Below are 27,193 nucleotides of genomic sequence, written 5' to 3' on the forward strand. Positions count from 1 at the left end.
ATACACTGTGCCTGAGCAAGGAAGGCGTCAGTGCTTTGGTTGTCAAACCTAGTTCCTGTTTGTCTCTCTCCTGTGATTGTCTTCCAGGTTCCAGCTCCTGTCTCAAGACTTCCACCATAGAGACCCGCACCAGCATTCCACCTGCGGTGTAGCCTGACTCTCCGATCCATTTTGGATTCATCTGTTTCCAGCCACAACATTACCTGCTTCCAGCCCAGCTTCCAGCAGAGTACAGAGCTTCTCTTAAAGGGCCGGTGTCCTTTCTACAGTTTACCACTCTCCACCGGTATTATTATTTCTCAGCTCTCAAGCTCTACATTTCATTCATATTGCATCGCTCTCAAGCTTAATTTATTATTTAACTGGTTCCAGCAAGTATCCACTCCGTGCCAACATCTGTCTGGTTCCAACCAGAACCCACAGCAGCTATTTTATTTACAGCAGTCCAGCTTTCCCTGGAACACCAGCTGGTACGATCCTGGGCTTTCTTCATTGCTACAGTCGGGCCTGGTAAGGACTTTCCAACTCGCAGATAATAAGAACTGTCTCATACTACCAGAGCTCTGTGGCCCCTGCCACCCTGTAGTACCCAGGAACTGTATTATTTCTCTGCTGATTTTATGTTTCTTTTACTGCTACTGTGATGCATGGAGTTTGTCATAAATAAACATCATTGACTTTTATTCAAGTTGTCGTGGTCACGCCTTTGGGCGGTTATTCTTCATGTAACTTACATGTCCAGGGGTCTGATACAACCTCCCAGGTTCCGGTACATCTCAGCCCCTACAACTGAGGCTGCCTCCCGTCAGCTCAGGCCCTCAGTTGTGACATTGTGTACGCTCGTCCGGGCACAGTATCCTAACTGAGGCTTGGAGGAGGGTCATAGGGGGAGGAGCCAGTGCACACCAGGTAGTACTAAAGCTTTCTATTTGTGCCCAGACTCCTGCGGAGCCGCTATTCCCCATGGTCCTTACGGAGTCCCCAGCATCCACTACGGACTACGAGAAATAGAATTATCGGTAAGTAAATTCTTATTTTATTGTATCTTGTTTCTTCATTGTATGTATTTTTATTTTTTCTATTCTCTGTTTTTTCAGTAATCAATATATGATGCTTTCAAAATATTGTGTATAATTGGAAGCTTATCTTGATAAAGATCCCAAACTGAGGATCGAAACGTCGACTAAATAATAGAGATGAGCGGGTTCGGTTCCTCGGAATCCGAACCCCCCCGAACTTCAGCCTTTTTACACGGGACCGAGGCAGACTCGGATCTTCCCGCCTTGCTCGGTTAACCCGAGCGCGCCCGAACGTCATCATCCCGCTGTCGTATTCTCGCGAGGCTCGTATTCTATTGCGAGACTCGGATTCTATATAAGGAGCTGCGCGTCGCCGCCATTTTCACACGTGCATTGAGATTGATAGGGAGAGGACGTGGCTGGCGTCCTCTCCGTTAGAATAGATAGAGACACTTGAGTTGATTTACTACTAACTTAGTAATTTTGGGGAGCATTAGGAGTACTCAGAGTGCAGAGTTTTGCTGATACAGTAGTTACTAGTGACCACCACCAGTTTTATTTATTATTTAATATAATCCGTTCTCTGCCTGAAAAAAAACGATACACAGTCACATACCATATCTGTGCTCAGCCTCAGTGTGCTGCATGATAATATCATCTATGTATATCTGACTGTGCTGAGTGCTCACTGCTCACACAGCTGAATTGTGGGGGAGACTGGGGTGCAGTTATAGCAGGAGTACAGTGCACACTTTTGCTGCCAGTGTGACTGACCAGTGACCACCAGTATATTGTCTGCCTGAAAAAGTTAAACACTCCTGTGGTGTTTTTTATTTTTATTCTATAAACGCATTCTGCTGACAGTGTCCAGCAGGTCCGTCATTCATTATATTATATAAATATTTACCTGCAGTAGTGTTATATTTTTTTGTTCATCTCTATCATCTTTATCATCTCTATATTAGCAGACGCAGTACGGTAGTCCACGGCTGTGGCTACCTCTGTGTCGTCAGTGCTCGTCCATAATTGTATACCTACCTGTGGTGGGGTTTATTTTTCTATCTTCTTCATACTAGTAGTTTAGGAGTCTGCTGACAGTGTCCAGCAGGTCCGTCATTATATTATATATACCTGCAGTAGTGATATATATATATTTTTTATATCATTATCATCTCTATACTAGCAGACGCAGTACGGTAGTCCACGGCTGTAGCTACCTCTGTGTCGTCAGTGCTCGTCCATAATTGTATACCTACCTGTGGTGGGGTTTTCTTTTCTATCTTCTTCATACTAGTAGTTTAGGAGTCTGCTGACAGTGTCCAGCAGGTCTGTCATTATATTATATATACCTGCAGTAGTGATATATATATATTTTTTATATCATTATCATCTCTATACTAGCAGACGCAGTACGGTAGTCCACGGCTGTAGCTACCTCTGTGTCGTCAGTGCTCGTCCATAATTGTATACCTACCTGTGGTGGGGTTTATTTTTCTATCTTCTTCATACTAGTAGTTTAGGAGTCTGCTGACAGTGTCCAGCAGGTCCGTCATTATATTATATATACCTGCAGTAGTGATATATATATATTTTTTATATCATTATCATCTCTATACTAGCAGACGCAGTACGGTAGTCCACGGCTGTAGCTACCTCTGTGTCGTCAGTCACTCGTCATCCATAAGTATACTAGTATCCATCCATCTCCATTGTTTACCTGAGGTGCCTTTTAGTTGTGCCTATTAAAATATGGAGAACAAAAATGTTGAGGTTCCAAAAATAGGGAAAGATCAAGATCCACTTCCACCTCGTGCTGAAGCTGCTGCCACTAGTCATGGCCGAGACGATGAAATTCTATCAACGTCGTCTGCCAAGGCCGATGCCCAATGTCATAGTACAGAGCATGTAAAATCCAAAACACAAAATATCAGTAAAAAAAGGACTCAAAAATCTAAAATAAAATCGTCGGAGGAGAAGCGTAAACTTGCCAATATGCCATTTACCACACGGAGTGGCAAGGAACGGCTGAGGCCCTGGCCTATGTTCATGGCTAGTGGTTCAGCTTCACATGAGGATGGAAGCACTCAGCCTCTCGCTAGAAAAATGAAAAGACTTAAGCTGGCAAAAGCACAGCAAAGAACTGTGCGTTCTTCGAAATCACAAATCCACAAGGAGAGTCCAATTGTGTCGGTTGCGATGCCTGACCTTCCCAACACTGGACGTGAAGAGCATGCGCCTTCCACCATTTGCACGCCCCCTGCAAGTGCTGGAAGGAGCACCCGCAGTCCAGTTCCTGATAGTCAGATTGAAGATGTCAGTGTTGAAGTACACCAGGATGAGGAGGATATGGGTGTTGCTGGCGCTGGGGAGGAAATTGACAAGGAGGATTCTGATGGTTAGGTGGTTTGTTTAAGTCAGGCACCCGGGGAGACACCTGTTGTCCGTGGGAGGAATATGGCCATTGACATGCCTGGTGAAAATACCAAAAAAATCAGCTCTTCGGTGTGGAAGTATTTCAACAGAAATGCAGACAACAGGTGTCAAGCCGTGTGTTGCCTTTGTCAAGCTGTAATAAGTAGGGGAAAGGACGTTAACCACCTCGGAACATCCTCCCTTATACGTCACCTGCAGCGCATTCATCATAAGTCAGTGACAAGTTCAAAAACTTTGGGCGACAGCGGAAGCAGTCCACTGACCAGTAAATCCCTTCCTCTTGTAACCAAGCTCACGCAAACCACCCCACCAACTCCCTCAGTGTCAATTTCCTCCTTCCCCAGGAATGCCAATAGTCCTGCAGGCCATGTCACTGGCAATTCTGACGAGTCCTCTCCTGCCTGGGATTCCTCCGATGCATCCTTGCGTGTAACGCCTACTGCTGCTGGCGCTGCTGTTGTTGCTGCTGGGAGTCGATGGTCATCCCAGAGGGGAAGTCGTAAGACGACTTTTACTACTTCCAGTAAGCAATTGACTGTCCAACAGTCCTTTGCGAGGAAGAGGAAATATCACAGCAGTCATCCTGCTGCAAAGCGGATAACTGAGGCCTTGGCATCCTGGGCGGTGAGAAACGTGGTTCCTGTATCCATCATTACTGCAGAGCCAACTATAGACTTGTTTGAGGTACTGTGTCCCCGGTACCAAATACCATCTAGGTTCCATTTCTCTAGGCAGGCGATACCGAAAATGTACACAGACCTCAGAAAAAGACTCACCAGTGTCCTAAAAAATGCAGTTGTACCCAATGTCCACTTAACCACGGACATGCGGACAAGTGGAGCAGGGCAGACTCAGGACTATATGACTGTGACAGCCCACTGGGTAGATGTATTGACTCCCGCCGCAAGAACAGCAGCGGCGGCACCAGTAGCAGCATCTCGCAAACGCCAACTCTTTCCTAGGCAGGCTACGCTTTGTATCACCGCTTTCCAGAATACGCACACAGCTGAAAACCTCTTACGGCAACTGAGGAAGATCATCGCAGAATGGCTTACCCCAATTGGACTCTCCTGTGGATTTGTGGCATCGGACAACGCCAGCAATATTGTGTGTGCATTAAATCTGGGCAAATTCCAGCACGTCCCATGTTTTGCACATACCTTGAATTTGGTGGTGCAGAATTATTTAAAAAACGACAGGGGCGTGCAAGAGATGCTGTCGGTGGCCAGAAGAATTGCGGGACACTTTCGGCGTATAGGCACCACGTACAGAAGACTGGAGCAACACCAAAAACGCCTGAACCTGCCCTGCCATCATCTGAAGCAAGAAGTGGTAACGAGGTGGAATTCAACCCTCTATATGCTTCAGAGGTTGGAGGAGCAGCAAAGGGCCATTCAAGCCTATACAACTGACCACGATATAGGAGGTGGAATGCACCTGTCTCAAGCGCAGTGGAGAATGATTTCAACTTTGTGCAAGAGTCTGCAACCTTTTGAACTTGCCACACGTGAAGTCAGTTCAGACACTGCCAGCCTGAGTCAGGTCATTCCCCTCATCAGGCTTTTGCAGAAGAAGCTGGAGACATTGAAGGAGGAGCTAACACTGAGCGATTCCGCTAGGCATGTGGGACTTGTGGATGGAGCCCTTAATTCGCGGAATTTTGAGGAAGCCCCTGTGAGAGGAGCGAAACGCGTCAGAAGCAGAGCATTGGACCCTTGTACCAGCCTTCATTGCACTCCCTAATTACCACATCAGCTAGCGGTAACATCTGTGGACAAACCGGAGATCGGGAGATCACAACCGCGACTGTGGTGTCTGCATACGGCACATAGAGGTGTGGACTCACAGAGCTTGGAAGTCGGGTAAAACACTCAACACAGCAGGCGCCAGTGCAGCGCCATTCCCGCAGCCCGAGACCGCCTCGTCTGTCATTGGATTCTCCCGTGGTACAACAACCGGTGTGAGCTACACGTAAGGCTCCAGTGTGGAGTGATCATTTCTGCACAATAACATTTCCTTATAACGAGTGGCAGCTTATAGAGGAAATTCAATACACAGCAAGGGTGCAAATCACAGTTGGCAATTTGTTTTTTATTTCAACATATGGACTGAGTTTTATACATTTTTTGATAAAAAAAATGTATTCTCTGTGCACAGAGTTTACCTAGATCCACCTCCTTTAGATATGCAAAGATATTGTTAGTGATTTTATTGACCGGTCTAATAGTTTATTTGAGAGTATATATATAGATACATATGTCTATTTTTCACTAAATAATAAAAAATATAGATTATATGAAATTATCAATTTGTTTTTATTTTGAACTTTTGAGCCATACCATATTATTTATAGCGCAAGAGGGGATTTGTTTAGTGGTTTAGTGTTACCGGAGATTTCTAAGTACCGGTTCTTTTTGACTTGATTTACCCCAAGTCGAGCTCTCTCCTGCAGCTTAGGTATTTATTAATCATAGTATTATTTGTATACAAATTTTAATACTATTAATTTGATCACCAGGATGTGGTGATGATTTATTAGCGCCTGGTTATATTTTCTTAATTCGCGGGTGGTCAATCTGTTGAAATCAGAGCACTACATTTTGGCCACCGTGCTCGATCCTAGATTTAAAACCTACCTTGGATCTCTCTTTCCGGCAGACACAAGTCTGCAGGGGTTCAAAGAACTGCTGGTGAGAAAATTGTCAAGTCAAGCGGAATGCGACCTGTCAACATCTCCTCCTTCACATTCTCCCGCAACTGGGGGTGCGAGGAAAAGGCTCAGAATTCCGAGCCCATCCGCTGGCGGTGATGCAGGGCAGTCTGGAGCGACTGCTGATGCTGACATCTGGTCCGGACTGAAGGACCTGCCAACGATTACGGACATGTCGTCTACTGGCACTGCATATGATTCTCTCTCCATTGAAAGAATGGTGGAGGATTATATGAGTGACCGCATCCAAGTAGGCACGTCAGACAGTCCGTACGTATACTGGCAGGAAAAAGAGGCAATTTGGAGGCCCTTGCACAAACTGGCTTTATTCTACCTAAGTTGCCCTCCCACAAGTGTGTACTCCGAAAGAGTGTTTAGTGCCGCCGCTCACCTTGTCAGCAATCGGCGTACGAGGTTACTTCCATAAAATGTGGAGAAGATGATGTTCATTAAAATGAATTATAATCAATTCCTCCATGGAGACATTCACCAGCAGCAATTGCCTCCACAAAGTACACAGGGAGCTGTGATGGTGGATTCCAGTGGGGACGAATTGATAATCTGTGAGGAGGGGGATGTACACGGTGATGAATCGGAGGATGATGATGAGGTGGACATCTTGCCTCTGTAGAGCCAGTTTGTGCAAGGAGAGATTAATTGCTTCTTTTTTGGTGGGGGTCCAAACTAACCCGTCATTTCAGTCACAGTCGTGTGGCAGACCCTGTCACTGAAATGATGGGTTGGTTAAAGTGTGCATGTCCTGTTTATACAACATATGGGTGGGTGGGAGGGCCCAAGGACAATTCCATCTTGCACCTCTTTTTTCTTTCATTTTTCTTTGCGTCATGTGCTGTTTGGGGAGTGTTTTTTGGAAGGGCCATCCTGCGTGACACTGCAGTGCCACTTCTAGATGGGCCAGGTGTTTGTGTCGGCCACTTGGGTCGCTGAGCTTAGTCATCCAGCGACCTCGGTGCAAATTTTAGGACTAAAAATAATATTGTGAGGTGTGAGGTGTTCAGAATAGACTGAAAATGAGTGGAAATTATGGTTATTGAGGTTAATAATACTTTGGGATCAAAATGACCCCCAAATTCTATGATTTAAGCTGTTTTTTAGGGTTTTTAAAAAAAAAAACACCCGAATCCAAAACACACCAGAATCCGACAAAAAAAATTCGGTGAGGTTTTGCCAAAACGCGTTCGAACCCAAAACACGGCCACGGAACCGAACCCAAAACCAAAACACAAAACCCGAAAAATTTCCGGTGCACATCTCTACTAAATAAGCCTAATCTCGACTGCAATAAAGCTATTGTGAAAAAGTGAACTTGCGAGAAATCATTTGATTGGATGAGTGCACCTCCACATTGCTGGACTTCTGTCTAAATACTGTGGGTCTACCACCATTGTCTTTAAATTTCTGATGCGAGTGCAGGATTATACATGTTTTATATATATATATATATATATATATATATATCTCTATAATATATATATATATATATATATATATATATATATATATATATATATATATATATAAAAAAAATTCAGTGCTAGACACACCCAGTAGGCGGTGCTAGACACGCCACTCCAATTGTGCACCTCCTGCGCATGACTATGGGGGTAGTGTTTGTATGGGTGTGTCCATTTGCATGTACTCACTGCCGTCAGCATATCACAGACAGAGCTCCTGCTTCCTACTGCCAACCTCCAATCCGGGAGTCCCGTACAGCGCAGCAATGGACAATGTACTCACCAGCGCTGCCTATAGCTAACAGCGCTGCAACACACATAGGGCGGCCAATCAGGGTCACAGAGCATGATTCGCTCTCAGCTAAAGTGTGCTGTGTGCAAAGTATACTTTGCACACACGTAGTTACGGCCCTACCATTTACTTCCAAATATTGTGTCCAATTATCTTAGAAAACTGTGGGCTTCATGGTTTCTTCTTTGTGCTGACATATTATTGAAGGCCAATCTGTTGCCTTGAGTTTCATCAAATAAACCTACATGGAGAATGAAGCTATTAAGCTTAGCATGTATATAAGAAAGAGCTGACATAGTGTAGTTCTCTTATAAATATTTAGTATACATAAAAGCAAACTAAAACAAAACATGATGCCTGTACATCAGAAAAAGATATGAGAGGCAATGTAATAAACAGAGTATGAGAATCAGGAAGTGAGAGATTTTGTGTGAGTTTGCCTGTTTTTTCTTAAAGTGGCAATCATTTACATGGCCAAATCAACCTGGTTTGTAATGTAAATAATTGCCATTTAAAAAAAAAAAAAAACAGGAGAACTCTCACAAAATCTCTCACTTCCTAATTCTCACACCCTATTACATTGCCCCCATAGTATACCTCCCAACATGAGCCTCTCCAGGAGGGACAAAATGCTCTGCTCCTGGACTATTCTCTTAATTTGTGATTGCCATCACCTGTGTTGAACAGGTTAGTGGATAAGAAAAGTGTTTCAGCACAGGTGATGGCAATCATAAATTACGAGAAAAGTTCAGGAGCAGAACATTCTGTCCCTCCTGGAGAGGGTGATGTTGGAAGGTATGCCATACTGTTTACCTGAAACCAGTGTTCTTATAGAAGAATTCAGTACTGAGAGTAACGATCCTGTTTTGAATTTCAAGGTTTACAGGACAAAATGCATAGTTTATTCTTAACTAAGTTTTAAATGATAAGGGTGAGGGCAAATTGGTACTGTGGGCTGGATGTAATGAAGTCTAAGTTGACCTTAGCGGCAAAACCAGGAACCCACACCTCTGGCCAACTCGGACTTCATTACATCCGGCTCTATATTTATAATGAGTCCATGTATATTTAAATTAGGGATGTGCGCCGGCCCAAATCTCAGGTTTTGGGTTCTTGTTTTGGATCTGTATCTCCTTCGTGTTTTGGATCTATATTTGTTTTGCTAATTCCTCCCTTGCGAGTTTTGGATCTGTAGTTGTTTTGGATCTGTATCTTTTTTTTTTTTAACTCATAAAAACAGCTAAAATCACAATTTGGGGGTGTTTTTGTTCCCAAAGTATTATTAACCTCAATAACATTAATTTCCAGTCAATTTTGACCACCTCACAGCTCACAATACATACCCTCCAACCGTACCTTTTTAATAGGTACAGTACCTTTTTTTTATGGTCTGTACCAATTTATGGCTCTCCAAACTTCCATTGAAAGTATAGGAAAATGGGTGTGACCACGCCCCCTTTACTCATGGCCACACTCCCTTTTCTAATTTGGACCGATTTTTATGTGTAAAATGTTGGAGGGTATGACAATATTGTTTTCAATAAGCTAAGCCACAAACATGGCACATCTAGGAAACAGAATGGCACTGTATTAGCAGACAGGGTGGCAATTTAATAAACTATGCAAATGTTTGTCATCACAGTCAGCAATGCTCAAAACAGCACAAAGAAAAGAGGTGCAAGATGGAATTGTCCTTGGGCCCTCCCACCCACTAGGAATAGTAATTAAACACTGCGGTTTAGTTTCACCAACAGTGTCGCACAATGTAAGAGTAGGAAATAAAATATATTACTGTGGTACCACCTTCACCCACAGCATAACACAATATACAGTATGTGCATCAGAAATAGTAATTGAAGTCTATGATTGACCTTCACCAACAGTGTGGCTGAATACATGTATGCGTACGAAATAATAATATACTGCGGTCTGATCAGCAGTGTCACAGTACTTATGAAACTAAAATAAAAATTGTATAGTACACTGGGGTACAGCATAAACAAAAAAAATACATATATATTTTTAAAATTATATTTTTAGGCTTTTTGTTTTTACCTTTTATTTTAATTTTACACTGGGACAGAGCCCCTGGACGGACGCACAGAGCACCCTTTTCAGATACAGCAGACAGAGCACCCCACCTAGACTGACACAGCAGAGCACCCCTTTCAGATACAGCAGACAGAGCACCCCACCTACACTAATACAGCAAAGCACCCCTTTCAGATACAGCAGACAGAGCACCCCACCTGGACTAATACAGCAGAGCACCCCTTTCATATACAGCAGACAGAGCACCCCACCTACACTAATACAGCAAAGCACCCCTTTCAGATACAGCAGACAGAGCACCCCACCTGGACTAATACAGCAGAGCACCCCTTTCATATACAGCAGACAGAGCACCCCACCTACACTAATACAGCAAAGCACCCCTTTCAGATACAGCAGACAGAGCACCCCACCTACACTAATACAGCAGAGCACCCCTTTCATATACAGCAGACAGAGCACCCCACCTACACTAATACAGCAAAGCACCCCTTTCAGATACAGCAGACCGAGCACCCCACCTACACTAATACAGCAGAGCACCCCTTTCAGATACAGCAGACAGAGCACCCCACCTACACTAATACAGCAGAGCACCCCTTTCAGATACAGCAGACAGAGCACCCCACCTGGACTAATACAGCAGAGCACCCCTTTCAGATACAGCAGACAGAGCACCCCACCTGGACTAATACAGCAGATCACCCCTTTTAGATACAGTAGACAGAGCACCCCACCTGGACTAATACTGCAGATCACCCCTTTTAGATACAGTAGACAGAGCACCCCACCTGGACTAATATAGCAGATCACCCCTTTTAGATACAGTAGACAGAGCACCCCGACTAGATTGATACAGCAGAGAGAGCACCCCTTTCAGATACATCAGACAGAGCACGCCTTTTAAGATACATCAAACAGAAAACCCCTTTTCAGATACAGCAGACAGAGCACCCCGCCTGGACTGATACAGCAGAGTACCCCTTTCATATACAGTAGACAGAGCGCCCCGCCTGGACTGATACAGCAGAGTACCCCTTTCAGATACAGCAGACAGAGCACCCACCCCATGCCAGACTACACAGTACTGAGATGGACACGTCCGTCTAGTACACTCTCCACAGCCAGAGTGAAGTTGACACCAATCACTGGGGACCTTTTGTAGAATCTAAAACCCACGAGAATCCAACAGTGGGATAATGATGTTTTGCCTCATTTTGGGATCCGAGTAAGGCGGGAAGCCCCAAGCCGGGCTTGAATCCCGCCTCAGATCGCAATGTTCTGGTGGGTTCAGTTCACCGAGAACTGAACCCGCTCATCCCTAGTTCTATCATGTCTATCCCAGTGGCAAAGGCAGGGTTTTTATCTGGGGGGGGGGGGGGTATCCTTATGATTATGGAATACACAAATACATATATAACACACACATGATTCACGGGTCTTCTGACCTATTGAATAATGGGACCGATGTGGCTCTACTGAGCATGACCAACCGTGATGCTGGCAGCTCTGAGTGGATGCCAGGGACTGGTGACTGGAGGAGCTCGCACAGGCTCTTTCAAACTGCAGGTCCATTGCAGGTTGCCGGCAGGCTGTCTAAAACACGGTGAGTGACGTGCTACTGGGGGCAGGGCAACATACAGCATTCAGTCACTCCATCCTACCGACCCCCCTTATGGCCACTCCCCCTTTAAGGCCCATATTTATCAAGCCTTGGAGAGTGATCTGGACTTGGATTGCAAAGTCCAGGTGGGAGAACCAGACCCTCTCATCTCTAATTTAAATGCTTTCATTGTGTTGGTAAAACTATACTTGCCTCTGGTAGAACAGGCGAGATTCAGTTTGTAGGTGCTGGTGGTATGGAGCTACAAATGCTTCATCGCAGACCCACACCCTCATGAAGTAATGTTGTGTTTTGTGGCATTACATCCATGGGGCCATGATGACGTGATTCAAAGCAGATCACTTCATCCCAGGCTCTCCACCACCCCCTTTCCCCACAAATTCATGAGTCTCCTGAACATTTTGGGATAGTAAGCAAGTATGGATAGAACTGTACCCGGGTTGTACAAATTGCATTCTTTTAGAAGTATAGTCTGAGACCTGAGTGCATCCACCTCCAAGCCTGTATAAAAGATATTTTGGGAAGGTTCTAGGGCACCCCACAAAATCTGTGATAGTTTATGAATACATTTTTCCCTCTTCCTTTTTTCTTATTTAAATATCATAAAATTAAATCTTAAATCTGTGTAGTATAAGATGGGTGAGTGCACACAGCCAATATTCAGAAAAGAATGATTAAAGTTTTTATCTTGTACAAAATTAGCTTGGAGTGGCATGGCATGGAGACACATCACTAGGTCACTCCTATAAAAACTTACGCTATGGGGGGGCGTGGCCTGGCTGCTGAAGGAGGCAGTAGTGTCCTGCAAGAGCTCCTGTGACCCGGGGCTTTTATACCCTCATAAATTCCCTCTCCGAGCTCCCTAAGCGCTCTCAGCACCCCCCCTGTCCCTCCTGCGTCCCCTGCTGGGCCCCCGTTGGTGCCGCGGAATCGGGGAGCAGTTTTTACTGCTCCTGCGGGTTGCGTCCTACGGGGCTCACACAAGCCGGGGCCTCAATTTCCCCCTTAAACCGACAGTGGCTCCAGGGCCCTCCGAATCGGACCGCGGACCTCTTCCGGAGCTCCGTCCTTCGCACCGCCGCCAGCCGCGGCTAGGAGACGCTCACTGCTGCCCACTACTCACCTCTGCCGCCCGGAGATCCTGCGACCCGCCGCACAGGACGGAGCCGACGTGCGCCCGGCGGCCATCTTTGATCTCTGCTGTTGGTCTGCCTTGGCTCTCTCTCTCCTGCTGGGCCCTGGACGTGAGTACGATCCCCGGGCTCATAGTCTGTGGTGCCCCGGCGGGGGAGGGGGGGTGACCACAGGGCTGCACAGTACATCAGGGGTGGTGGTCTCACTGACGCCCGCAAGCGGCCCGCAGCGCTGGTGTGCTCTCCACTCATTTATTTATTTATTTCATCTGGCTCCCTGCTCCTCTTGGGACTGACACAGATCATCATCCGCTGCTGCCACTCATATATAATACAGCCCTTCGGTCCGGTAAGGGCCGCGGAACCTGGAGGGGAGTGTCACGGCCGCATGTTTCCTAGCGCATGGTGTCTCGCATTCACACATACACCACACAGGTTCAGATGTCCTGTCGCTGGGAGTAGCTGAACAGCTCCCTAGCTATGTGTCTGCCTGCCTGATGTTGCCCTAATGCCACGGGGGGGCTTTTGCATGACGACGGTCCACATGCTTTTCTAGTGCCGAGGATATGTGAAATTGTAATACTGCACTGCTTTATTTGAAGACCGATCTCATGGTGAGGGGGATAAAGAAAAGAAAGGCCAAGACCAAGCCGGACGCGATCCCAGCCTCTGCGACCCGACACTCGTCGGATTTACGTCAGTTCTTAACTACTCCGACCTCAAACACCTCTGCTTTCTCTGCTGTCCCGGCCTCCCCAACTCTGCACGGTCTGGTAGATGACATGTCGTCCCCTGGGAATTCACAGCCTCCGCAGGCCGCCTCTTTGTCTGCAGAGATTAGCGAGATCCTGTCTCATGTTAAATCACTTCCCACGAAGCAAGACTTTTCGGCCTTGGAGACTCGCTTGCTTTCCACTATCACTCAGGAAGTAACAGCACTTCGACAAGACATGTCTCAAATTGCGGCCCGTGTAGATATTCTGGAACGCCATGAGTCGGCTAGCTTGGATTCTCTGACTAAATTTAGGGAGGTGCTTTCTCATCAGAGGAACGATATCTCAAATCACGTATTGAGGATATGGATAATCGCGGCCGGCGAAATAATATCAGAGTCAGGGGCCTACCTGAGAGCGTTCAACAGGCTGACCTGACGAATGCTTTAACTACAATATTTGGAGAACTTATTGACCTGGACCCGAATACGGACATTGTATTTGATAGAGCACATAGAGCTCGCGGTTTGTCGTCTGACTGGCCACGTGATGTAATTTGCAGGCTTCACTATTATGTCTAAAAAGAATAAATTCTGAGGTCGGCCCGTCAGCTGGACAGTATTGCATTTCAAGGAGACAAGATTCAGTTATTTCCTGATCTCGCCTGGTCGACCTTACAGCAGCGTCGAACCTTGAAGCCTCTCACTGACGCCCTAAGGAAACTTGAACTGAAATATAGATGGGGCTTCCCTTTTTCCCTTCAGGTTTCTCATGGTGGCAAGGTCGCGGGTCTCTCCAGTCCTTCAGTCTTACAGGCCTTCTTCACAACCCTGGGAATACCTCCGGTACTGTTGCCTGACTGGGAAGCTTTTCACCACCTACCAGACCTACCTGTCGTGCTCCCTCCAGACGACGCGTGGCAACAAGTGCGTTCCCCGCGGACGCGGGGGACTACTCCTGGTCCTCGTTCTTCGGAACCTCCATGAAGGAGAGGTGTCGATCCATGCTGAAGTGAATTCTCCTGTTACTATGGTCACGCATTTGAATTTTTCTTCCTATGACTTTTTTGTATTTCTATCTTCTTAAATATTGCTATGGTTGCTCACACATGAGATCGGTTTTTGTAATGTTGTAAAGGTCTCAAGTTGGTTTATATATATATATATATATATATATATATAGAGAGAGAGAGAGATATGCACACATATTTTTTCTTACTTTTTTTATTCTTATTATTTTTCTCTTAACGTTTCACCCGTGCTTATATGCACTCCTCGGTAATACTTTATAAGTGTTTAGCTTCTATTTTGTGGATGGTCGCGGTCCTTGGCCCCCCGTAGGACCCCCATTATGCTGCATCCTCTGTTTCTTTGGACTGGGAGTCGGCAGGATTCCGCTCCTGTCCTTTTTGCAGCTATCCTTCCTCTAATACTATCAACGATGTTAAATACAATGGTATTTTGTGGCGTGGTTTTCCACTCTGCATCCTCCTTTCCTTCTTTCTCTACTTTCCTTCTCTTTCTATTTCCTTTCCTTGCTGTTCGTCCTACCCCCCCTCAAGTGTCTGTTGTAGAGATGACTATTGTGAAGCTCTTAGGTCTGCTGTAACAATGGGGGTGAACAATTTACATGTAACTACCCTTAATGTTAAAGGATTGAACGTTCCTGAGAAAAGGTCTAAACTCCTCAAATGGCTTAGAGATGAGAGAGTTGACGTTGCCTTTATTCAGGAAACGCATTTTAAGATGGGTCATGTGCCGTCTCTAAAATGTCACTACTATCCTCATGTCTTCTTGTCCAATAATTCTGCCGGTAAGACATTAGGCGTGGCTATATTATTGGCTCGCCACTTACCTATCCTTAATGTTACCTCCCATAGACTAGCTGAAGGTAGGGGGTTGCTGGTAAAATGTGATATATACGGCCAACGCCTTTCTTTTTTGAACGTATATGCTCCCAATGCTAAACAACCTTCCTTTTTGTCCTCGGTTTTAGAAACTGCGGAATCTCTCTTAGAGGGGGTGGTGGTGATGGGAGGCGACTTAAATTGGACTCTTGATCCCCTTCATGATAATTCCAAAAAGATTTCTTGCAGGCCGGAGAGGGAGCATAGGGGAGTGAGACGCACCCTGCTCGACCACCAGCTGATTGACTCATGGAGACTGACACATCCTGCCGAGACAGATTATTCATTTTTCTCACATCCACATCAGACATATTCTAGAATAGATTACCTGTTTCTAAGCCACCGACACCTACACCTTCTTTCTGATACTTCTATAGGAAAAATTGTTTGGTCGGACCATGCCCCTGTTAACCTCACATTACGCCTTCCGCCCACTACACATCGCCAATGGTCCTGGCGTTTTAATGACACTTTTTTACAGGACGCCGACTGTCGGTCTCGAATTGACAAGGCCTTAGATTCCTATATCTGTACCAATGACCTAGATGACACTTCTAAGATCTCGATATGGGAAGCACATAAGTGTGTCATTAGGGGGGTTTGTGTCCAAATATGATCTATCCGTAAAAAGCAGAGGGAGAAACTCAGAGGTGATTTATTGTCTAGGATACAAGCTCTCGAGCTTTTACACAAGAAATCCCAAACCCCACAACATTATGCTGATCTTGAAGCTGCTAGGGCCGATCTGAATAAATTGCTCTCTGACAGAGTCAAATTTTCTTATCGGAAGTGCCGTAGCAGATACTACCAATGGGGTAACAAACCCGGGAAATTACTGGCCAAAGCCCTTAGAGAACAACGGGCACTCACTTTTATTCATACCGTTAAAAATAATCAAGGTCAATCCCAACATGAGACACCTCACATTGCTAGGGCCTTTCGGGCATATTATTCCGCCTTGTACAACCTTTCCGGTCCGACCGGAAGAGCAGATACGCTGTCCCACCAATCAGCCATTGCTGACTACTTACAGGCCTTAGACTTTCCCACGCTTTCCACAAAGGAAGCAGAAGATCTAGACGCCCCTTTCTCCACTGAGGAGGTTATGAAAGTTATTGAATCTTCTCCCAACGGCAAAAGTCCAGGCCCTGATGGGTATACCATTGCTTATTATAAAGCTTACAAGGAGAAATTGGTTCCTCTTCTCACGAGAGCCTTCAATACTATATCAGAACACTCGACTTTTTCCCCGCAATCTCTCGAAGCCCATATTGCAGTCCTACCCATGGAGGGCAAAGACCCAGTCTTTGCTCCAGTTACCGGCCAATTTCGCTATTGAATATAGACATAAAACTTTTTGCCAAACTGATTGCAAATTGCCTTAAACTATTATTGCCCGGTTTGATACATGGAGATCAGGCTGGATTTGTTTTAGGTCGAGAAGCCAGAGATAACACCTCTAAAGTGCTTAACATGATTCACTATGCTGGCCAGCTTACGTCCCCTTCAATCATGTTGTCAACAGATGCTGAAAAAGCGTTTGATAGGGTGGATTGGGACTTTCTGTCTGGCATACTGAAACATCTAGGGCTAGGCAATACCTGTTTTCAAAGAATCCTATCTCTTTATACTTCCCCGACCGCCAAAATTAGGATTAATGGCTCCCTTTCTGATTCCTTTTCTATTACCAATGGCACATGACAAGGCTGCCCACTATCCCCATTGCTCTTTGTCCTTTGTATGGAAACATTAGCTCGAAGCATTAGGGCCAATCCGAATATTTCGGGTTTGCTAATAAAGGGGATTGAATACAAATTGGCTTTATATGCGGACGATTTACTCGCTATAATTTCTAAACCAGTCACCTCTTTACCAAATCTGATGGCAGAATTCGAGAAGTTCGGAGCCCTCTCTAACTTCAAAATAAAATTTTTCCAAATCTATTGCCATGAATTTAACTACCTCCCCTGACGTAGTAGAAGGTCTGAAACGCGCCTTCCCTTTTACTTGGCACGACCATAAACTAAAGTATTTGGGGGTACTACTGTCCAACGATCTAACCAAATTATTCTCCCTGAATTTTAGTCCCCTGTTGGCGCAGCTTCGCCGAGACTTCCAGAAATGGAAGAAATTAAGATTATCATGGTTCGGCAGGATCAATGTTGTCAAAATGAATGCCCTCCCTAGGATATTATTCTTTCTCCAGACCCTTCCTATACACATCCCCCTACTTTGGTTCCGAGATGTCCAGACTCTTATTCGTGCATTCATTTGGGGATGTAAAACACCTAGGTTTAAGCACGACATTTTATTTATGAGAAAGCATCAAGGTGGACAACAACTCCCACATATTTCTAGCTACTATCATGCAGTACACTTGAATAGGATTCTGGAATGGTCACGAGCTAAGGATCGCAAACAATGGGTTCTTCTAGAAGAGGGTTGCCTCCCACATTATATCGAAATTGCACCTTGGCTTCCTATCCTTCTGAGGACTACCCACCCCACAGTCTCCCCCACGCTTAAACTATGGGCCACGATGAGATCTCGGAGCCTTATATCCTCCAAATGGTCCCCTTTAACCTCCTTTCTCCATAATCCTGAATTTGTTCCAGGTCTCCATGGGACAGCTTTTGCTCCGTGGGCAGAGGCCGGGATTTTCAGGGTCGGTCAGCTGGTGAGCTCGGGTAGGGTGCGCTCCTTTTCAGATATTCAGTCTCATTGGAATATACATGGCGGAGATTTTTGGAAGTTCCTACAGGTGCACCATTTTATAACTTCTTCTAAGAACCTTTCTGATATAACTAGGGATCTCACCGAGTTCGAAAAACTATGCGTTTCTCCCAATTCTCCCACACATACTATATCACAAATTTATGCGCTTATCATGGAGGACTTGTTTCCGCAACCTCCTACCTTCATGTCTTCCTGGGAGAAGGAACTGCCTGGGTTACCTACACAGATCAATTGGGATTCCGTATTTAGTAACGCCCAGGCGAGCTCTTTATGTTTATCAACACTAGAGACCCTCTATAAACTCATATATAGGTGGTACAGGACTCCTCTTGTTCTTAATAAAATGTTTCCCGCTCTCTCGAATCTTTGCTGGAGATGTAAAAACGCCCCAGGGAGCTTTGTGCACATATGGTGGGACTGCCCTCTTATAACTCCATTTTGGGCAGAGGTATTTAAATGTTCCGAACTGATAGTGGGAGATGTAGTCTCGAAAGACCCGGGGTTTTGGCTCCTTAATCACACCTCCGCGAGCCCACAATCCTATAAATGCTCCCTATTAAGACATCTTAGCAATGCAGCAAAAGCGGTTATTCCAACTCTTTGGAGATCCACCTCACCTCCTTCGATTAAACTATGGTTTACAAAGATCGATTACTTTTTAGACATGGAAGACCTTATCTCCTTCTCATCTGGGAAAACCGTTAGCTTCACAGCTGTCTGGTTTCCCTGGTGTGGCTTTAAAGAGTCTCCTGTGTATCGGTCCTATATGTCTACATAGTTCCTCTCCCATTCCGAGTAATGTGTTTTTCTAATGTGTTTCAGATCCCTAATTGATAAAGTTCCCTTCCTTATTTTCCAAAAGACTCGTCCTTTCTACGCAGACACTCTCCCCTAACCCTGAATTTCTTAACTTTTCCCTTCTTTCCTTTCTCCTTTTCTCTCTTTTTCTCTTTCTCCCTATTTTTCCTAAGCTGTTTTGTTAGAATGTTCTCCTCTATATGTTTTGATGTAAAATAAGCAGACAATTTTTGTTCCCCACACTATGGGCGCTTTATACGTATTGTATTGACGTATATGATATGTACTGATTTTGTCCCTTTCTTTTGGAAATGTATTGATGTTATGCTGCTTTAATTAATAATAAAAACAGTTTACATAAAAAAAAAAAAAAACTTACGCTATGGAGCTCAGTAACTGCTACTTTGTTCCTGTATTCATATAAGGGATATCATAGGTAGGACTAATGATTCTAACAATTATATAATTGTAATGTTTTTTTCAGGACCTTCGAGGCAGTGTGGTGAGAATCTGCAAATTCTTGGGGCAGGAGTTAGATGATGCACAGATTGACTCGGTTGTAGAACAGTCTGCTTTCAAAGCCATGAAGGAAAACAAGATGTCAAATTACAGTATTTTGTCCCCAGAATTTATGGATCACTCTAAAGGATCCTTTATGCGCAAAGGTAAATGGGTCTCTTTCTTCTAAAAATGTTAGTGTTCAATTAATATTTGTTAATTATCTGTACTACTGTATATATAGGAATCCAATTCTCTTATGTACAGATGTCGCCATGCTCCGTATGGTGCAACATGGTTTGCTGCATGGCATGCCGTTCTGTGACTATTCACAGCTGGTGATTGCTCCATTAATTCCTGAATAATTGCAACCTGGCACACCATGCAGCATGTAACATTGCAATATGATCATGGCTTCATCTGTATTCAAGAGAACAGGAACTCTCTTAAATACATAAACAAACAAACGCAATGCAAACTAATCCCTGAACAACAGTAGATGCACAAACACAGTGAAGCAGATAAAAGAGGTATACTGTATCATATCTGTATTTGTTGTTGCTGTTGTAACATGCTCTAAATGTCAACATGTCCATAATGTTGACAAATAACATGTCGACACTGACATAATGTCGACATTGTCAAAATGTTGGCACTGTTAATGTAGGCAGTTACAATGGGATTTAATATAATAATTTTTTATTTTTTTTATTTATTAAAAGTTTGTTATGTAGCGCAGCAAATTCCGTTGCGCTTTACAATTGGAAATAACAATGATATAACAAAACTGGGTAATAACAAACAGTCATAGAGGTAGGAAGGCCCTGCTCGCAAGCTAACACTCTATAGGGAAATAGGCATGTATATACAAGGAAAGGTGCTATCTATTGCATTGTTGTCCGCCAGATTGCAAAGGTTCTTGGAGGGCTGTATGATATGGTCATACAGCAATGATGAACTGGGTTCGAGAGGAAAGGAAAGTGAAGAATGAGAAGACATGTGAGGATATGTGTGGACTGTGTGGAGTGGATGCAATTTGATAGAAAGGTTTATGAAAGTTATGTGGGCGGTTCTGGAATTTGATACGCTTGCCTAAAAAGGTGAGTTTTCAGGGAACGCTTGAAGGTTTGGAGACTAGAGGAGAGTCTTATTGTGCATGGTAGGGCATTCCACAGAGTGGGTGCAGCCAGATGAAAGTCCTGCAATCGTGAGTGGGTGCGAGTAATGAGTGTGGATGAGAGACGCAGGTCTTGTGAAGAGCGAAGAGGTCGGGTTGGGAGATATTTTGAGATAAGCAAAGTGATGTACGTTGGTGTAGTTTGGTTAATGGCCTTGTGTGTGAGTAAAAGTATTTCATATTGAATACGGTCGAATACAGGTAACCAATGGAGGAACTGACAGAGTGGATCTGCGGACGATGAACGTCTAGCGAGGAAGATTAGCCTCGCCGCTGCATTCAGAATGGATTGTAGTGGTGAGAGTCTCGTTTTGGGAAGACCAGTTAGGAGACTCTTGCAATAATCAATGCGGGAGATAATGAGAGCATGGATTAGAGTTTTAGCAGTGTCTTGTGTAATGTATGGTCGTATTTTGGATATGCTTTTTAGATGCATGTAACATGATCTTGAGACAGATTGAATGTGGGGAACAAAGGACAGATCAGAGTCAAGGATGACACCTAGGCAGCGAGCTTGTGGGGTAGGCAGTGGCGTAACTAGTAATTTTTCTCCCCCAAGCCAAAAAATTCTCTGGCGCCCCCCCCCCCCCCCATAATTGGCACCAGTAAAGTGGTGAATCTGTGCGCGCCTCAAAAAGGGACGTGGCCTTACTGAAATGGGCGTGGCTTTGCATAAAGGGGCGTGGCATTGCAGGAAAAGACTACCTTATACCCCAGTTGTGCAACCTGCAACCCAGACGTTGGCCACCACAGGAAAAAAAAGAATCCTGATTCATGCCCCTTACATTATTTGTCATTTTTCCTCCTTATAGTAATGCCCATTATACATTATGCCACATACTGCAATGGCCCTTAGACATTATGTCACACACAATAATGCCCATGACACAATATGCCACACACCATAATGCCCCCGACACATTATGCCACACACCGTAATGCCTGTGATACATTATGACAGGCATCGCAATGCCCATTATACATTATGCTACACACTGCAATGCCCCTGATACATTATAGCACATACAATGCCTGTGACACATTATGACACACACCGCAATGTCCGTGATACATTATGCTACACACTGCAATGACCCTGAGACATTATACCACATACCACAATGTCCGTGATATAGTATACCACACACCGTAATGCCTGTGACACATACCGCAATGCCCGTTATACCCTATGCCACACACCACAATGCCCGTTATACATTATGCCACAGACTGCAATGCCCCTGAGACATTATACCACATACCACAATGCCCGTTATATAGTATGCCACACACCGTAATGCCTGTGACACATTATGACACACACCGCAATGTCCGTGATACATTATGACACACACCGCAATGTCCGTGATACATTATGCCACACACCGCAATGCCCATTACACATTAAATCCTACAGTAAGGCTTCTAATTACTTTTAAATTACCTGCTTGTTGCCAGGGGTTTCATGCTCTTGGTTCCATGCACGGTGCCAGGGGTTTCATGCTCAGGGTGTCATGCTCGTTGCCAGGGGTTTCATGCATTAGGTGTTATACTTGTTGCCAGAAGTATCATGTGCTGGGTTTCAAGCTTGTTGCCAGGTGGTAATATTCATTGCCAGGGGTTTCATGCACTGGGTGTCATGCTCGTTGCTAGGGGGTAATGCTTTTTGCCAGGGATTTCATGAGCTGGGTGCTGTGCTTGTAACCAGGGGGTAATGCTTGTTGCTAGGGCTGTGCTCCCAGTGCCAGATATTCCCCAACAGTGCCAGGTACACATATACCCCCCAGTGCCATTTATGCCCCCCCAGTGCCAGGTACACATATACCCCCAATGCCAACTATGCCCCCCCCAGTGCCAGGTACACATATACCCCCCAGTGCCAAATATGTCCCCCAGTGCCAAATATGCTCCCCATGGCCATATATGCTCCCCCAGTGCTAAATATGCTCCCCCCAGTGCCAAATATGCTCCCAAAGTGCCAGGTACACCCCCATCCCGCCCCTCCCCTCCTGGCTCCGCCGGAGGGAGATTTCATGAGCTGGGTGCTGAGCTGTGAGTTTTGTGAAGGAGGGACACGGAGGGCACAGCGCGCGCCTCTCCTGTGTGTCCCTCCTGGGTCTCCGGCGGCAGCGGCATGTCTGTTCAATGAAGTGCCCATTCGTGAGCTCTGATTGGCTCATGAACGGGCACTTCATTAAACAGACACGCCACTGCCGCCGGAGACCCAGGAGGGACACACAGGAGAGGCGCGCACTGTGCCCTCCGTGTCCCTCCCAGCAGAAATCAGTGGCAGCGGCTAGGGCGCCCCGCAGCCCTGCATGCCTCCAAGCGCTCGCAGGGGCTGTGGGGCCCGAGTTACACCACTGGGGGTAGGGTAGATATTCGAGTTTTCAACAGTGATAGAGATATCAGGTTGGTACCTACTATTGGCTGGTGGAAATATAATTAACTCTGTCTATGAAATATTAAGTTTCAGGTGGCGAGATGTCATCCAGGATGAGATGGCAGAAAGGCATTCAGTGACACGGCCCAGTACAGATAGGGACCAGTCAGGGGAGGATAGGTAGATTTGAGTATCATCTGCATACAGATGATACTGAAATCCAAAAGAGCTGATTAGATTACCAAGAGATGAGGTTTAGATAGAGAAAAGTAGAGGACCCAAGACTGAGCCTTGCGGTACTCCAACTGAAAGAGGTAGCAAAGAGGAGGTAGATTCAGAGAAGCAAACACTGAAGGAGTGATTAAATATGTAGGATAGGAACCAAGAAAGGGCTGTGTCTTTAAGACCTAGGGATTGTAGTGTTTGTATGATAATAGAGTGGTCGACAGTGTCAAATGCAGCAGATAGATCTAGAATAATAAGTAGTGAGTAATGGCCTGTAGACTTCGTAGTGACGAAATCATTAACCACTTTAGTCAGTGCTGTCTCTGTGGTGTGTTGGGAAGCCTGACAGAAGTGGGTCCAATAAAGTGTGTGAGTTAAGAAAGTGTGTGAGTCGAGTGTAGGCAAGTCTCTCAAGTAGCTTAGAGAGACAAGGGAGCTGAGAGATAGGGTGGTAGTTTGAGAGAGCGTTAGGGTCAGAATTTTGTTTTTTTTAAATGGGAGTAATCACTGCATGCTTGAAGAGTGAAGGAAATATACCAGTAGAGAGAGAGAGAGAGAGAAAGAGAGAGAGATTGTAGATGTTAGTTAAGGTAGGGATGAGCACGGGAGACAGAGCTTTACTTATTTGTGAGGGTAAAGGATCAAGAGGAGAGGTAGTAAAGAAGCAGGATGAGAAGAGTGATGATACTTCATCTTCATTTGTGGGATCAAATGAAGAGAGAGTGCCAGATAGTTCAGGTAAAGAACGGAGCAGGTCACTGGCAGCCAAAGAGCATATCATTTCATCTCGGATCTTGTCAATCTTCTCCTTGAAGTAGGAAGCAAGATCCTGTGCCTTGATAGTGGCTGGTGGGGTAGGTGAGGGAGGATTCAGAAGTGATTTAAATGTATTAAAGAGTCATTTGGGATTAGAGGCTTGAGCAGAGATAAGAGTTTGGAAATGTTTGTTTGGCAGTGTCCAGGGCATTTCTATAAGAGTGGTAGACAGTCTTATATGTGAGGAAGTCACTTGAAATATGAGATTTACGCCACTGACGTTCAAGTTTTCGCATGAGTTTTTGCAGTTGTCTTGTTAATTTGGAGTGCCATGGTTGACATCTAGGCCTACGTGGAGTGTGATGGGTAGCTGGAGCCACTTCATCAAGGGCTAGTTCTAGAGTCTCGTTCAGGTGTGATACAGCCATCTAAGGAGAGGTGAATGCAGAAATAGGTGAAAGCAGTTGTTGGAGTGAAGTGAAAAGTTCTTGAAGATTAATTGTGTTGATATTCCTACGGGTTTGTGGAGGTTTGGAGGACTTCAGCAACACAAAGTTTGAATTAACGGAGGAGAGCATGCAGGTGATAAGGTTGTGATCTGAGAGGGGGAAAGGAGTGTTAGTGAGTTCAGAGACAGAGCATAGTCTGGTGAATACTAGATCAAGGCAGTGGTCCTCCTGATGAGTAGAGGAGTCAGTCCATTGGGAGAGGCCAAGAGAGGAGGTTAGAGAGAGTAGTTTGTAGGCATGAGCAGCAGCTTTTGGACAATCAATAGCAATATTGAAATCACCCATGATAATGGTGGAGATGTCAGAGGATAGGAAGTGAGGGAGTCAGGCAGAAAAGTCTTCCAGAAATTGTTTGGGATGCCCAGATGGGCGGTAGATATCTGCAACACGCAGAGAGAATGGAGCGTAAACCCTAATGGAATGTACTTCAAATGATGTAAATGTGAGTGATGGAACCTGTGGTAGAACAGTGTATGTGAAAGATTGGGAAAGTAAAGGTCCAACTCCTCCTCCTTTATGGTTACCAGGCCTGGAGGTGTGTGTAAAGTGGAGACTACCATGTGCCAGTGTTGCAGGGGAGGCTGTGTTTGATTGTGTGAGCCAGGTTTCTGTTATAGCCAGCAGATTGAAGTTGTTAGATATGAAGAGGTCATGGATGGATGTTAATTTGTTACAAACAGAGCGTGCATTCCATAAGGCACATTTTAGTGATCTGTAGGGTGATGGAAGACCTGTGATGTTTATGAGATTAGCTGGATTTCTATGTTGCTGTGAATCAGGTGAATGTGAGTGATGCAAGTGGCTGGGTCCCGGATTTGGTGAAATGTCACCAGCTATCAGAAGCAGAAGAGAGAGATAAATGTGGGTGTCAGAGGTTTGTGAAAGTTTTTTAAGGTGAGATGTCAGTGGCAAACGCAGGATTTCCATGGGGGGGTTTCCGTACATGTATGTATTCATGGGTTTGTATACGCATATGTGTGGGTGGATATACATGTACTGTGTATGAATATACTGTATATATTCCCAGTAAAAAAGGCAGGTGCACTCAGATTTTACCAAAAAACTGTAATGATGCAAAGTCACAGCACATCAACATGTCAGGGCTACAGGCCCCCGAAACGTGGATATGCTGTGACTTTGCATCATTACAGTTTTTTTGTAAAATCTGAGTGCATCTGCCTTTTTTATTGGGATTATAATTATTTACAGAGGGCACTCGGGTATTATTTTGAATGTCAGAGGAGTGCCGGACCACCGTACATACACATTAAGTAGCATACATACATACACACACAGTATACATGGACACAGCATACATGCACACACACACACACACACACACACACACACACACACAGTATACATAGAGATGTGCACCGGACATTTTTCGGGTTTTGTGTTTTGGTTTTGGATTCGGTTCCGCAGCCGTGTTTTGGATTCAGACGCATTTTGGTAAAACCTCCCTTAAGAATTTTTGTCGGATTCGGGTGTGTTTTGGAATCAGGTGTTTTTTTTTTCAAAAACACCTCAAAAACAGCTTAAATCATAGAATTTGGGGGTAATTTTGATCCTATAGTATTATTAACCTCAACAACCATAATTTCCACTAATTTCCAGTCTATTCTGAATACCTCACACCTCACAATATTATTTTTAGTCCTTAAATTTGCACCGAGGTCGCTGGATGACTAAGCTAAGCGACCCAAGTGGGCGGCACAAACACCTGGCCCATCTAGGAGTGGCACTGCAGTGTCAGACAGGATGGCACCCTTATGTTGTATAAACAGGACATGCACACTTTAACATACCCATCATTTCAGTGACAGGGTCTGCCACACAACTGTGGCTGAAATGACTGGTTTGTTTGGGCCCCCACCAAAAAAGAAGCAATCAATCTCTCCTTGCACAAACTGGCTCTACAGAGGCAAGATGTCCACCTCCTCCTCATTGTCCGATTCCTCACCCCTTTCACTGTGTACATCCCTCTCCTCACAGAGTATTAATTCGTCCCCACTGGAATCCACCAGCACAGGTCCCTGTGTACTTTCTGGAGGCAATTGCTGGTAAATGTCTCCACGGAGGAATTGATTATATTTAATTTTGTTGAACATCATCTTCTCCACATTTTCTGGAAGTAACCTCCTACGCTGATCGCTGACAAGGTTACCGGCTGCACTAAACACTCTTTCGGAGTACACACTGGAGGGGGCAACTTAGGTAGAATAAAGCCAGTTTGTGCAGGGGCCTCCAAATTGCCTCTTTTTCCTGCCAGTATACGCACGGACTGTCTGACGTGCCTACTTGGATGCGGTCACTCATATAATCCTCCACCATTCTTTCAATGGTGACAGAATCATATGCAGTGACAGTAAACGACATGTCAGTAATCGCTGGCAGGTCCTTCAGTTCAGACCAGATGTCAGCTATCGCTCCTGACTGCCCTGCATCACCGCCAGCGGGTGGTTTTGGAAATGTTATCCTTTTCCTGGCAGCTCCAGTGGCAGGAGAAAATGAAGAAGGAGCTGTTGGCAGGTCACGTTCCGCTTGACTTGACAATTATCTCACCAGCAGGTCTTTGAACATCTGCAGACTTGTGTTTGCCAGAAAGAGAGATACAACGTAGGCTTTAAACCTAGGATCGAGCACGGTGGCCAAAATGTAGTGCTCTGATTTCAATAGATTGACCACCCGTGAATCCTGGTTAAGCGAATGAAGGGCTCCATCCACAAGTCCCACATGCCTAGCGGAATCGCT

The 27,193-nt window shown here is 45.1% G+C and overlaps 1 protein-coding gene across 2 annotated transcripts in view; it reads left to right on the forward strand.

Moving 5' to 3' along the window:
• LOC134965074 (sulfotransferase 2B1-like) overlaps positions 1-27,193 on the forward strand; it is a 207,533-nt gene that overhangs the window by 166,481 nt on the left and 13,859 nt on the right. For both annotated transcript variants that reach the window (XM_063941636.1, XM_063941637.1), the window contains one exon: positions 19,376-19,556. In XM_063941636.1, the coding sequence (XP_063797706.1) occupies positions 19,376-19,556 (181 nt within the window). The remainder of the gene's footprint in view (positions 1-19,375; positions 19,557-27,193) is intronic.

This window comes from Pseudophryne corroboree, chromosome 10 (assembly GCF_028390025.1).
Source record: "Pseudophryne corroboree isolate aPseCor3 chromosome 10, aPseCor3.hap2, whole genome shotgun sequence".
In the NCBI taxonomy this organism is placed as follows: domain Eukaryota; kingdom Metazoa; phylum Chordata; class Amphibia; order Anura; family Myobatrachidae; genus Pseudophryne; species Pseudophryne corroboree.